At 36.6% G+C, this 14807-nt stretch overlaps 1 protein-coding gene across 4 annotated transcripts in view; it reads left to right on the top strand.

Moving 5' to 3' along the window:
- Positions 1 to 14270, top strand: part of LOC145984146 (mitogen-activated protein kinase kinase kinase 1-like) — a 229786-nt gene extending 215516 nt beyond the window's left edge. For all 4 annotated transcript variants that reach the window (XM_083117608.1, XM_083117609.1, XM_083117610.1 and 1 more), the window contains exon 15: positions 11441 to 14270. In XM_083117608.1, coding sequence (XP_082973734.1) covers positions 11441 to 11587 — 147 coding nt within the window. In that variant the 3' untranslated portion in view covers positions 11588 to 14270. The remainder of the gene's footprint in view (positions 1 to 11440) is intronic.
- The last annotated feature ends 537 nt before the right edge of the window (positions 14271 to 14807 follow it).

Raw genomic sequence — 14807 nt, forward strand, 5'->3', positions numbered from 1 at the left:
TAAGTTCCAGTTCATCCTGTCCTTGCACTGAAAGAGCAAGGACAGGCTCTATATGTTCCTCGTATGTTTATAGAGGAATGGTTAATATCAGTCGTTGGAAACCAATTCCTGAATGAATCTGCTTGGAACAGAGTTACGTCAGATCCTGTATCGAGCTCACATTGAATAAACTTGCCGATAATAAGTAAATCCTTTAACATTGGATTCTTTGATAAAGGATAATCGGACGTAGGTGACCCGATGATGTGTGAGTCACAACTGTACAAGACGACACTAGGTAACCATGTTGTTTGCTCATCAAGTGAACTTTGAGATGTTGGCATCTGTAAATTTGTGTGTTCAGTAGTTTTTTCCTAAGTTATTATTACTATTGGGTTTCTGTTTAAACTTCTCTCTCTTCCTACACCATTTCTGCCAGTGACCACGTTTCCTATAGAATGAACAAACAGAATCCTTGGCTGGACAGTTGTCTTTAGAATCATGTCTGTATGTACAGTTAGGACAGCTGTAAGCAGTATATTTCATTCCTCGACTCATTAGAGTGGATGAACCATAATTATTTTGTTTTGTATGTTTGTCCCCTTGTACTGTTGTTCTTGGAAATTGGGTCGAGGTGCGTGAAACTGTTGACTCTGGCTTAACATTTTCTGATCGTATTAACAATCGTGTTTCTTTCTCTAACATTTCATTTTGTAATGTCAGTTCTTGACATCGCTGAAAGGTTAGTGACTGTACTGAAAGCAACTTTCTTCTAGTAACTTCAGATCTTATGCCTAATACTATCTGTTCAACCAAAGCTTCATCCAGATAATTGTCATAGTTACATTTTATGGCTTGTTGCTTCAGCCTTATGAAATAATCAGAAACTGTTTCACCTTCCTCTTGCACACAACATCGAAACTTATATCGTTCAACAAACTTAGTTACAGGTTTATAGTGTGACAAAAGACTATCCTTTAGACAAGAATATGACAGATTCTGTACAAGGTCTGGTGCGACTACATTCTTCAAGACTTTAAATGCCTTTGCACCTATAAAGGCGATGAGTATAGGAACTCGCTGATCATCGCTGAACTTTTGAATAATACACAACTGTTCGAAACATAAGAGATAATCTTCAATGTCCTCTGAATCTTCATCGAAAGCGTTAAATATCATGTTTGTGTACAAATTTATGAATGTAAATCCAAAAGGTAGAACCTAATAACTAGAGCCCGGATTTTAGGCAAAATGCCTATTCGTTTCCGACGCTGGTAGACAAAAATTGAACACGAAAGTACACCAATCCGAAGGTTCTTAACGTTCTGAACAATATTTTGTTGCCTTTTTTTGTCTATTTCACCATACGCTGCCTTTTTCAAACATTTTTGCCTTTTTTATGCCTCTTTTGTCATTCCGACAAGGCATTATGTTGCCTTTTTTGCCTATTTCACCTTACGCTGCCTTTTTCAAACATTTAACCTTTTTTTTCCCTCTTTTTTAAAATTATATTTCTCTTCTTCTATTTGATTCCATTTTTCAATAACCCTTGTTATTCAAATTATTTTTTGTAAATACATTTTTAAAGACTTAAGAAGAATTTAAGTCCTTCTCTTCAATTTTCACTGCCTCTTTCTGAAACTTGACTGCCTTTTTTTCAATTTTTCGATGCCTTTTTGTCTGCCATTTTTAATACTTTTCAGTGCCTGAACATCCGGACTCTACTAATAACTATGGAAAGTGAGTTTTCATATAATTATACTTGATCTGCTTCGGATCACAATGTATCTATGAACGTGACAAAGCCCTTGTAGGTTTCATGATTATAACTTGTTTCCACGTTTGAAGGAATCTTGATATATATATATATTTACATCACACTATTTTTATAAGACTTAAACAGTGTATGCTTACCGTGTTATGCCCAAATTGCATCAAACTGACACGTTTATGATTGTTCTAACAGTTTGTTGAAGTGAAAAGTTCTTTCATAGTGACTGCGCCATAATGTTGTCCGATGGAAAGCACATATATTAACAAGATTAACTGAATTTATTAAGAAACACACAAACAACATAACACTTTACATTATATCGAAACTACGATCTCCATTCAAGGTTCTGTTTGCACAGACTCTTGTCTAGCAACAGCAGCTTGCTTCTTCTTCCTCTAGGAGGCAGCACTACAGATACCACCAACATAATGTCATATAAACCTGCTTCTCGCCACTTTTCAAACGGCTGTATTTCCGACAGAAACTCAGAGAACACAGAGAGAGACCTTCCTGCATGCATGGAAGTTGCCATGTTAGAAACTGGTGCTATTTTCTTGCTGCTCACGTGATCGGTTGTAATTTATACAATCATCACGTATTATTATTTAGAGAAACCTTTAATGAAAATATATTTTAAAATGTATATCCAATGTAATTTACACATTTTTCTTGCATTAGCGTACTTTTATAGAACGGAAGAAATCCGTTATTAGGCTGTTGCCAACCTCAATACTTGTCACTAAGTAAGTCAAGTACAAAAATGGATGTGGTATGTCGCATGTCTGCATATGATAGTGTGATTTCACATTGTCAGTGAGGGTGATGCTGTGGGGGGAGGGGGACAGAGGAGCCGATCTATAATCCAGAGTTATTCACACTCCGGAATACTTTTGGAGGTGAAAGAGTTGTGACGATGAGGGTGAGGGCAGGCCATCAGGGTGGGAGAGGTTGAATTAAAAGGAACACCTCTCAACAAGGGAGAGAAAGAAGTGACAATATTTAAGAATTTACCACCAAATAAAGTATGTAGAGTACAAGAAAATGTGACTGCCTCAAAATATTTGTGTATCTTACCGTCTTCTTTCCACACTTTTTTTTTTGCCAGGGACAATGCTTCACTAAGTTGCCATTTTAGTTTCCCTTGGTGTTTTTTGCTGCATAAACCAGCATTTTCGAACGGGGTGACAAGGACATATGAGTGTGTTTTTGTATGATGTAACTTTAGAGACATTGAGGTACACTCTGGAGAATACTGGAACATTTGGCATTGAGATTTAGATCGACCATGTTGTGACACGCACATTTGTCATTAGTTGTATTTTGTATTTAATTTTTGTTATTTAGCATTGCGTCATCTTCTTTTTTTGGCACACACCGCCTATTAGCGATTTCCTGCCAGAGGTTCTAGTTGGTAGCAGTTCATTTTTCTCAAAGAACGCCTACACTTTAGTAACACTCTTCTTTTTCTGATACCATGTCTTGAAAGTCTAAACACATGCGTGTTTTGTTATGTGAAAGTTTGTTTACATTTCAAGTCTGTTTGTTTACATTACGATTTTGTGTTTCCGTGCAAAGCTGTACAAGATCCCACATGACGTCAGTCCGTGGTTCGTAAAGTAGAGTCAAAAGGGACATCGGAAATGGGATATCCACATGTTGTAATTGTTTATAAAGAGAATTGCGATGTTGTTGCCGAAGTGGGCATTGGAGAAACAAATGGGTGATTGATTGTGTAGGTTCTCCACACTGACAGGAAGTTACCGGCACTGTATATGAACTGGGGTGTATAACGACGTGACCGGTACGCATTCGCATGGTAAACACTAATACTGCATGGGGTAAATTCATGTTTTGAAACCAAGGACTGTTGTTTCCGACTTGTGCATGCCACTTATAGGTAGTGGTATTTTCTAGTTGTTTGATGCACCAATCGTCCCATTGTTTTTCTAATTTGATTTTGACCCGTGGGAGAAGGTCGGTGTACGGCAGGTGCATCGGGGTAACCTGTTCTTTCGTTCTCACTTGTTTAGCCATTACATCAATGCGATCTTGAAATTTATTGAGGTCACTGTGTGCTCGAATATACATAAAGGTCGCTGACAGATCCTTTTGTTGAACTTCTAGCATGATGTGGAGAATAAGATAGGGAAAGACCCTTAACTTATACGCTGTTTGTGATAGTGCTTGAAGTACACTCCCCCACTTTGTTGTTGAAATACAGCGAAGTATATTAACAATTTTTTTCCCCTTTCCCTTTAAATATTGTATATGCCTTGCCCAATTTTGTTTCCTATCGAAGTATACTCCCAGGCATTTTACATTTTCAACTACTGGAATGTGCTGGAGTTCTTTAATGTTGTTGAGGTAACTGCCCATTTTTTGCAAGTTAAAAATAATTATTTTGGATTTTGGTATGGAAATGATTAGTCCTAGGGTACTGAGGTAAGCTGTGAGAATTGTTACGGTTTTCTTTAGGGCGAGTATGCCTTGTGTGGCGTCGAGGGTGCATTTGTAGCAGCAAAGGTCATCGGCATATTGTAACATTTTAAAGCCGTGTATGTTTAGGTGATGTATATGTTGGGTATAGATATTGAATAGAAGTGGGCTAAAGGGCGAACCCTGACGGATCCCTGTTCGAGCTATACGGGCTCGAGCTATATCTTCAAACCAGAAATTTAAATTTTGTTTGTGATATAAATTCCAAATTGTGGTCCCTACTGCGGGGTGTATGTTTATTTTATCTATAATTTTATATAATATCGGAATTTGAACATAATTGTAAGCATGTTCTATGTCAGTGAATAGGCCAAAGCAATCTTCTTTAGTAATCTGGCTATTTTGAATTTCTACTGTGAGGGTAGCTACGGCATCTTGGCTGCCATGCTGCATGCAAAAACCTATTTGTGTTGGTGGAAAGAACTTATTCTTTTCCAATGCCCAGTTAATTCGATGTTCTAGTGTTCTTTCGAAAAGTTTGGTTACGATAGGTATTTAATGCTATTGGTCTGTATGACTTTGCCTCCTCGGGAGGTTTGTTAGGTTTCAGTATGGGAAATACTATATGATGACACCACTCTATTGGGATTCTTCTGGTGCGATAAACGTTATTAAATATTTGAGTAATTATTTGTATACCTGTATACGGCAGGTGTTTGAGCATGTCATACGTAATACCGTCATATCCCAGGGAAGTGTTTAGCAGCAAAATTTCGGAAATTTGTTGTATTTCTGTATCAGTAACAGACGGAAAATCGTCGTTCAAATTGAAATTCATATCAAAAGATGTTGTATCTTGATCGCATACAGAGGGGGGAGGGGGGGTGAGTATTTGCATTAAGTCTGCTTCCCACTTGCGATCGAGGTTTTTCATTTTTGGTTGGGCCAGATTCCGAATAGAATTAAATTTATGCCATATAGAACAATCTGTACTATCTGGCTATCTGTTCGATCTAGAGAGTTATAAAAGGAATTCCATGCTTCTCTTTTAGCTTTTAAATATGTTTTCTTCGTTTTGGCTTCCAGTCGCTTGAGTTCGAGTTTTTTTTTTCCCGGTGAGGGGTTTCGTTCGTATAGTTTTAATTGAGCTTTTTTTGTATGTTTTATTAATTCACAATCTCGGGTCCACCAACTGAGGGAAGGGTATTTGATTGGACTACAATATTGACTTCGAGTAGCACTATTGTCTATTGCAGCTGTAATCATATGGAAAAAAAAATTGTATGTTACAATTTCATTAATTTGGGGTAGTGTTTGATCATAAATGCATGTAAAGTGTGCTTTAAATGAGGCCCAGTGTATTGAAGCTTTGGTCCAACGTTTCACTGGTACCAACTCCCTATTTTCTGGCAACAAATGTGTGGGAACTGATCGACGGGCTATAAGTAATATGGGGGAATGATCACTGCCACAGAGATCTTGTTCCTTTACCCAATGAAAAATATGGTACAAGCTTGTAGAAGTTAATGTGAGATCAATACAGCAGGGTCTATTTCTATTTCATGGGACTCTATTTCTACGTCATCGTCTTCCCATCTCTGTCTTCGAAGTATGTCTATCATCTGTGAAGGTCGGGTTTTGGATTGTCTGTTTTTGCGTTTGTTAGGAAGTGTCTTAGAGGATTTCACCTTGAATCGATAAGAGTCTATTGATGGTTGGGTTTCCTGATTTGCTGGAAAGTCTCTTTCAGTCTGATTTTGCAGTGGGTAAAATATATTAGCAAAGTTCCTGTGTGAGGAGTTCAAGGTCTGGTTTGGAAGGAAAGGTCTTGTTCGGGATGTTGGCAAGTCAGGGAATGTCTCTTTTGTCACTCGGGGTTGAAAAACATCATCTCGAGTGGGAGGAGGGAGGAATATGGCTTGCATTCTTCATTTCACCTCTTGATATGAAATGTTTTGTTCTGCCATTCTCATTTGAATGGCTGATTCTAGCCACCAGCATGCACAATTGTGGTCTAAGGCTGAATGGGGTAACTTGCAATTGATGCATGTCTCGGGAGTTCACAGTCATCTTGCTGGTTGTCCATTCCACACTTTGCCCACTTTGATTTTGATTTACAAACCAAATGGAGATGTCTGTACCGGAAACATTTGGAACATTGTTGGACTGACCTAATACGTGGGCATACCTCGTATATTTCACTGTTAATCATGACTTTGGCCGGCAGAATACTACCTTGAAAGGTAATGCAAAATAGTTTAGTTGGAACTAACTGAAAAGAACCATCCTCTTTCCACAGGTTTTTTTTTTTGTATTCTTTTAGCAATTAGGGCTGGAATAGGGCACTTGAAACCATCGAGAACGTCCTGTTCGGAAACGTCGTGTGCTATACCGAATACTAGTCCTTCCCTTTGCACTAAAGATAATGGAATTCTAGCTTTAACTGCCATGTCTTTATGCATTGCATTGCGAGTTAAAAACTTGTTGGAAGATTTGGCGTTGGGAAAGTTACCCGGACGCAATTACGACCGCATGTTCCACTAGTTGGACTTTGACTTCCTTCTTGTGGAGGTAATTACCAACACTCCCGGCTGCGAGGTATTTTTCGTTTTGGTCTATACCGTCAAGGAGGATAATGTAAGGACCCGTCATATCATCATCATACCAGTAGGTAGGTGGGATCGGGTTGGGCACATTTATAAGATCACTACGTGATATTTTGTCTGGGTGAACATCTTCCATGTCTTCTCTAGAACGTTTGTGTGGGCTTTTCTCGGCATCCATTTCTGAGTATGATTCCCAGCCATGATTTATCGGGCCTATTTCACTTCCTGTTATAAGCTTCACTACACTCAATCACTGTATCACGTCACTTCACTGTCACTGTTCACTAATAATTTCCCTTTACAGGAAAAATAAAAGTATACAAGTCGAACGGTTAGATCGTGGTATGTAATCGGGACTGCAAGCACTACGTGTCGTGATCCTATCGCTTCCCAAAATCGAATCCTATTTAGCATTGCTTTTCTTCCATTTTTGGCTAAACCCAACAATGAGGATGAATGATCGTCAGATGAAATTGATGAAGGGACACTCACAAATAACACCTATGCTGGGATTTGAACCAGGGAACTTCAGTGGCGAGTCCAAAAGTCAGCCACCAGGCAAGATGTACATTTTGATTTTTCATTTTTTACATACATACATTTAACTCTCAACAGGTCATCAGTGCTTATTCCGCATCGTTTGACAAATGGAATGTCTTTGCACCTTGTGGCTAGTGGCTATGTGGAGTATTTTATTTTCATAAGTTGGCAACACTGTTAAGGTACACATGCTTTTGTTTACAGAAGGTCTTAAGTTCTACGAATACCACTTTAGGTGGCAGATTTCTGTACTACAAGCATGAATCTATGGCCTATTTCATATGGTTGTTCATATTAATTTGTCCAACTCTTCCATGAGGGTTATCAAGAAAGTAAGTTCTTGTGAGCTATTAAGAAAAAGAAAAAAACAAGAATATATTTACAAACCACGTATATTGCCATTTGATGTACACACTGTACCCTACATTTCAACATAGTTACTACCATTGATGCTGCCTGTGATACAAAGAAAATGGTAGGAACTTTGGCTTCATCATCCAGTCGACTCCATGGACTGCTGCTTCAATTCACTGGTTGCAAACGACACCCTAGTTGCCTGTGACTACGGACCTACAGTTCAAGTAGTCATCATTGTGCTCGTTATATCCCAAAAAGGCCAACACACTGGCCTACAGCCTGACAAGTTAAGTCCCGATATGCGCAGATCACTGCGGAGCACTTCCTATTATGTCATCCTCCCCACAACTCTTCTACCTACTGGTCTGGCCTTGAGAGTATGAGTGGTGCCAACTCAGCAAAATTAAGCTAAAACAAATATGACAAACGATTTTTACTGTGTGGACTGACGGTGCCGGCTCATATGTTTATCAGTGGTTCATTTGATTTAATCTGGTCTTTGAAAATGCGTGGGGTGCGCGGATCGTAAACTGTAGTAGTACGCATGTGCTTCAAGGTTTATAATGAAGAAAAACTTGTGGGTGAATGACTTCATTTTCTAAATGCGACATCAAGCAGTGGCCTGTTGTTTTTTTTTTTAAGCCGAGTGGGGTGGGGGTTATTTTGTTTATCGTACAACAATCACTACGAGACGGCAATCTGATAACATGCTTGCCTGTGTTCTTTCTTAAAGCATTGAAATGTTCTTGCTCTTTACTCTTGGCTGCATATTTTTGAAATGCAAAAATCAAATCGTGCCGGGTCCAACAAAATCCACAATCTGCTCTGGAAAGCCCCTTAGAGGACAGGCCAGAGAAATTGTTTACAATGTTGCAACATATTTGCGAAATCAGAAGGAGTTACATAAACTTAAGTATAATGTTGTCGAGACCACAAGCGCCACCACAGGGGTATCTAAATGGATGGTTTCTCAAGTTTTAAAAGAATTGGATTGGATTGATTTGTTGTTTAAGTCCACTTTATGCACAGTAAGGCTAATCGGGACTGGACCTACAATTATAGTGGGACCCGAACCTCCACCAGGAATCGAACCCGGGACCCCTTGATTACAAGGTGATGATGCTACCACTGTGCCATTGGGGAGGCCAAGTTTTAAAAGAAGGAAAATAGTCATTGGCGAAAGGTGAGCTGAATTTCTGTACTTCGACAGGTAGAAAACAGCCCAGGAAAAAGCGAAAGACAATATATTTCCCTTTGTAGAAAAAATTTAGCATAGTGTGGGGGCAAAAGTGGCAAAAAGTGAGGGGCAACTGCCCCCCTAATCGCCTCCACTGTACAGCAGTCATCTTGACATTCTTAAACATTATAAACACAGCACGATGCTCAAACATTGTTCAAATGTCTGAAAATGGTGTCTGTTCCTTGCCAAAGAAACAACAAACTCAGTACACATGGGCACCATCATGACTGCAGTGGCAATATTTGCAAATGGATATCCTTATTATTATGTAAACACTTTTGTTAAGTGATGTGTATTTGAAAAATCAAGTTCCCTACTGATAACAAATAGTGTATAGATCTGATGTAAAACAATCAACATTTCATGAGTAATACACTTGCCTAATGCAGCTATTTCACTGAAGAATTTTGCCTTTGGAAAATATACTGTATATTTTTTAAAAAAAGAGCTTTGTGCACTCAACTACAGACTATTGAAAAAATATCAGATTGGCAATTTTACCACTAAATCAATGTGGTATTTTTAGGGACATCCATATGTAGTTCATGGTAGAAGAATGAAATATAAGATTACCCACTGAAAATTTTCATTTTAGGTGTTTTGAAAAGTGGGAAGTGATTTTTAATTTAAACAAAAATATTAGAGTTCATTTGCTGACCACATTTTTTCTGTGGGTGCAAGATATGCAGAAGTCCCTCAATATTAGGGCTGAGCTGATACCGATACTATCATCATCATCATCCCTTGCCGTTTCCTGCCTCTGGCTGGGTCGGCATAGAAGTCAAGCCTCTTCACTTTTTCCTCGTCTTCCACCACTCCTCTCTTTCCATGGTGTTCCAATCTTGTTTTCTTCTCCTAACACTCTTCACTATCTGCTCTTTCCACCGACATCTTGGTCTCCCCCTTGGCCATATTCCCACTCCTTGTGCATTGTAAGCTCTTACTGGTAGTCTTTCTGTATCCATCCTCTTCATGTGTCTGAACCACCTCATGTGTGCCTGATCTATCCTGTCCTGAAGCTTCACCACACCCACTGTCTGTCGAATCTCTTCATTCCTTATTCTATCCCTTCTAGTCTTCCCCAATATACTCCTTAAACATTTCATCTCCACTGTCTGCATCTTTTTTTTTATCTCTCCCTGTCATTGTCCAAGTCTCTGCTCCATACATAATTATTGGCACATACTATGTGTTGTATATTACCTTCTAGCATTTCATAGGTATATCCCTATTCCATATTATTCTTCAAACACTTTGATATAGTCCACCACCCATTTGTCCTCTTCTGTTTACCTCCTCATCTATTCTTCCACTTCTCTCAATTATGCTTCCTAGATATTTGAAACTCTCCACTACCCTCAACTCTTCCATGTCCATCTTTATTCTTGGTTCATTTCTGGCTCTGTTTCTTGTTGTTATTAGCACCTCACTCTTTTCTGCATTAAATTTCATTCCTGCTCTTCTGATTTCCTCTTTCCAACTATCAAGCTGTCTCTGTACTTCTTCTTCCCTGTTCCCCCATATTACTAAGTCATCAGCAAACAACAGGGCCTTCATCTCTTCCTCTCCTATCTTCTTCCCCACCTCTTTTTAATTGCATAAATTGTAATTATGAAGAACAGTGGGGAAAGAGCACTTCCCTGTTTTAGTCCATTACTTATACTGAACCACTTCGTTCTTCCCACTGGTGTCTTCACACAGCTCTGGTTGGACTTGTATGTGCTCTGCACTCTACACACTATCTCTTCCTCGACTCCTTTCTCGCGTAGAGCCTTCCAAATCCTTATTCTGTCCATGCTATCATATGCCTTTTCTTGTATCAAAAACTCCTTCTTCTTCTTTTGCATCCTCTGCGTCTAGAAAGAAGTTGTTCACAAAAAATGTCAGAATACATTGTAAAGTGCATTAATGCTACATGAGAATAATTTGGAAGTTATTTAATGTCATTAATAGAATGTGATATGATGTCTCAGTAACTAGCCTTTGTTGATTGATTGATTTGCTTTATTTTACTTCGCCTTTTGTGCCACTTTTGGCTAATTTGCGAAGATTGGAATGAGTGATGAAATGATGAAATTGATGAATGGACACTCACAAACATCCATGCCCAGGCAAGGATTCAAACGCAGGACCCCTGGTGTCATAACTGCCACAGGGGCCAGTGCCACCTTTTGTTATTTTAAACTGAAATTATACAAGTATTGGCATTGGTATTGGCAAGTGGTGGTATCAGCTCAGCCCTACTGAACATGGATTAATTATGTGGCAAAATGTGAGATGAAAAATAAATTTATTTAAAAAGAAATAAACTTTTAAGTCTATGCATTTCACATAGCTGATGATTATGAATGACATCAAAATGTCATTTTACTAAATTTAGACCTGAAATTTGGTCCATATTTGTTCCAAAATTTTAGATTCTTACTAACCAAAAATAATGCATGCCTTAATTAATATTTATTGATAACAATGGAGTACTAATTATATATAAATCTATAATCCTTCTAGATTGCCTGCAGCCAAGAACCTCCTTCCATACCAGAGAACCTCTCTCCGTCAGCACAAGATTTGATCCTGCAGTGCCTTCAAGTCAACGCAGAATTTCGACCAACAGCAAAAGAACTTCTCTTACATCACTGTTTTCAAGGGGTATGAAGGGGTGTGGCTTAGATAACAGCTTCCGTCCCATTCTGATATCACTTTACAGCAATAGCTGTTGTCAAGATAACACAATGCCACATTTCATCAGCATTTTGTTGAATTGTGTTAATCCTTTCTATTGTTCTATTTTTGATTGAACTGTAAGTGTCACATTTATATTTGTAAGATTTTTTATGTTATTTATTGTATGAAATAATTTAAATGAGACTGTGGAGTTGTAAGTTAGAATAAATAAAATAAAACAGTGTGTGTGGTGAATAAATAATATTTTAAAATATTCATCATGGCCTTTTTTTATTATTATTGCATCAGGGGTGGATGTCCAAAATGCAGTTTACCTTGCAAAGATATTTGGGGGAATATTTCAGAGGCAGCTTTAACTTTTTCCTCAATAAAATAAATGATTCATTTTGTTGTCAGAGTTGAAAGTATTTTTATTAAAAATGATATATGCACACACACTGGTTTAGATCTCATAAGAGAATTCAATTGTATTATTTTCTTCAGTGTAAGTTATGTACACATAATATTTTGTTTAAATCTTGGATATATGTTATCATGTGGTCAGTACTAACTATTTTATTGTTGACTGTATTACTCTAATCTTGACATAATTGCACTAAATAATTCATGATTCTCCTTTGTTAGAGAACAAAGACTGGAACAGTCAACAATGAAAGATTTTTTTTCTACTGTTTTGTTCATTTTTACATGAGAAGGGTTACTTGGTATTAATAGTAATCTATAACAAACTGTTAAGGCTGCTAATTCAGTCATATTTTATTGTTTTGTATGTGAAGAATACATTGTCATATTTGATCTAGTTTTTCTTTGTAAGTAGCTCTAAATTCACTGTTCTTTATAATAGAATGCTGAAAAAAGCATGCATGATATTTTCAATTGAGAGGGGGTTGTGTTAGGCCCATGGACTGTAATTATACTTGTCAATAAAACACATAATTATTGAATACTTAAAACTTAAGTAGCATTTTTATCATGAAGTTGAACTTTGATTCATATTGTGGTAAATGAGAGGTTGCCATTTCTTCAACACAATACCAAGTGATGAGGTTTTTGTTGAAACTCATGGATTTATAAAATTAGTGGGATGGGGAGCATCTAAACAAACCTCAAAGGACTATGTAAATGAATTAGTGATTTTAGGTTTTCAAAATCATGCACTGGATCATATTGATTATTTAAATATATTTTTTGTCAGAAAAATGGGCAACCACTTTTTACAATGATGATACAAATTAGTATTGTACAGATTTTATAAGTTTGACGTTTATTTCATTAAGAAATGTTGATTTATTTCTTCTTAACTTGTACACTTTAAAAGTTTGCCATTGTATGAATAAGATTATTTTATTTTGTAAGATACCTGTGTGTTTACAGTTGTTGTTTTTTTACTATTTGTTGGTAAGATTACAAACTGCATGGTCTTTGACATAAGTAAATATCTGTTCTTTGATTTTTTAAATCTTGTATTCAACTGTTTCAAATACACTTCATATTAAGTTTCATAAAGTAAGAAGTGTTAATATAAGTTTTGTGTTGTCCTTTTTTTTACGTTCATGTTTTGAACTTAATTTTGCTGGTAAGTGGACCATACACATTACAAAAGTAAGATGGTTATTTGTGTTAGTTAGTCAAATATCATTTCAAGATATTCAAATAATGTCAAAATATACATGTATCTTGTCAGTAAGGAAGTGTGGTTTTAAATGTGTACACTACAGCAAACTGTTAAGAGTGACAATCTGATTGTATGCCAAAACAGTGCCTTTTGACTCAAGATGAAGAGTGGGAATCCTAAATTTTGTGCCTGAAAGTTTGTTGCATGCAGAAGATGAAAAATCTGCGAGTCATATTGTGTCCTCCATTTACACCAAAGTAAAAGTTGTTTATAACAGATAATACAGTTAGTCATATAAACACAGTGCAGTCATTGAATTAAATTTTTAATATTCATGATTCCATCACAGTCATTCCAATATACAGTGGAACCCTGATTTTACAATCTGAAATTCAGCAATAATAGAAATTCCTTGAACTTTTGCTGCTTAGAATTAAATGTGAATTCTGTGTAAACTTTATTTGTGAATAATTTTCAATACAGTAGTTTGATCTAAAAGTGATCAACAGTGAAAATTTTAAGTATCTCCCATGCTGTTGACTATACTTTATACCAGGAACTAATTTCTGCCTGAGAAGAGTTATATTTTTCTCTCCCTCCATTGCTTTCTTATTAAATGTATTACAACCTATCAGAAATGTGATAGTTTCCACATGTTTTTCCCCCTGCTAATTGTGTAAACAATAAATGTAAGTTATGTGCTTTTTTATTGAAATTTTACTTGAATTTTATCTTGATATCAGTATAACCACCTTGATAAACATAACCTTCCAAGTTTCATTAAAACTTCTTATAATGATGTCATGGATTTCGAAAGATCTTTTAATCTTTTAATTACAAGCATCTCAATATGGATAAGCAAGGTTTCACTGTATCAAATATTATAATACAAACATTAGAAAAAAAGGAAAAAACATTCCACATCATGTAACAGTGTTACAATTCAGTCAAGATACTGATACTGTATTATCTGTGTAGTAGAACAGAAAAAAAAATCATAGCATGTAAGCAGAATAATCAACAGCTTTTTATAAATAAATTGTACATAAAATGTATTGTATTTTTCCTTCAGAAACCTACTCCTATCAGAAATTTCCAACAATGAATTCATTATTTACATCAATCAATCTTTGATACTTCCAATTAATTTGGAAAATCCTATTGTGTCCCTTTTTGAAAAAAAAAACAAATTACATTCCCCATTAGGGATTTGACAGGTTAATGAGTACTCTATTGGTATCAGCTGATATAGACATATTGGTGTATCGGTTTATCAGTAAAATTTCCAATTCTTTTACCGATCTGATACATATCTACTAATATCTTATAATTTTGTGCAAAAATCTGACATTTTGTAAAAATTTTTATGGATAAATCTCCATGCCCCACTTTTTAAAATATGCAACTTCGAAACATTAATATCTTAAGGAGTATAATGATCCATTCTAGTTCTTCAGGACCATTTGGAATTTTATATCAGATCAATAGAATATCAGTAAATTTTATATTGGTACCCAGGAGTCCCGAGTTCGAATCCCTGTCTGGGCATGAATGTTTCTGAGTGCCCATTCATCA

Source organism: Lepisma saccharinum, chromosome 2 (assembly GCF_977018435.1).
Source record: "Lepisma saccharinum chromosome 2, izLepSacc3.1, whole genome shotgun sequence".
NCBI classification, from domain to species: Eukaryota; Metazoa; Arthropoda; class Insecta; order Zygentoma; family Lepismatidae; genus Lepisma; species Lepisma saccharinum.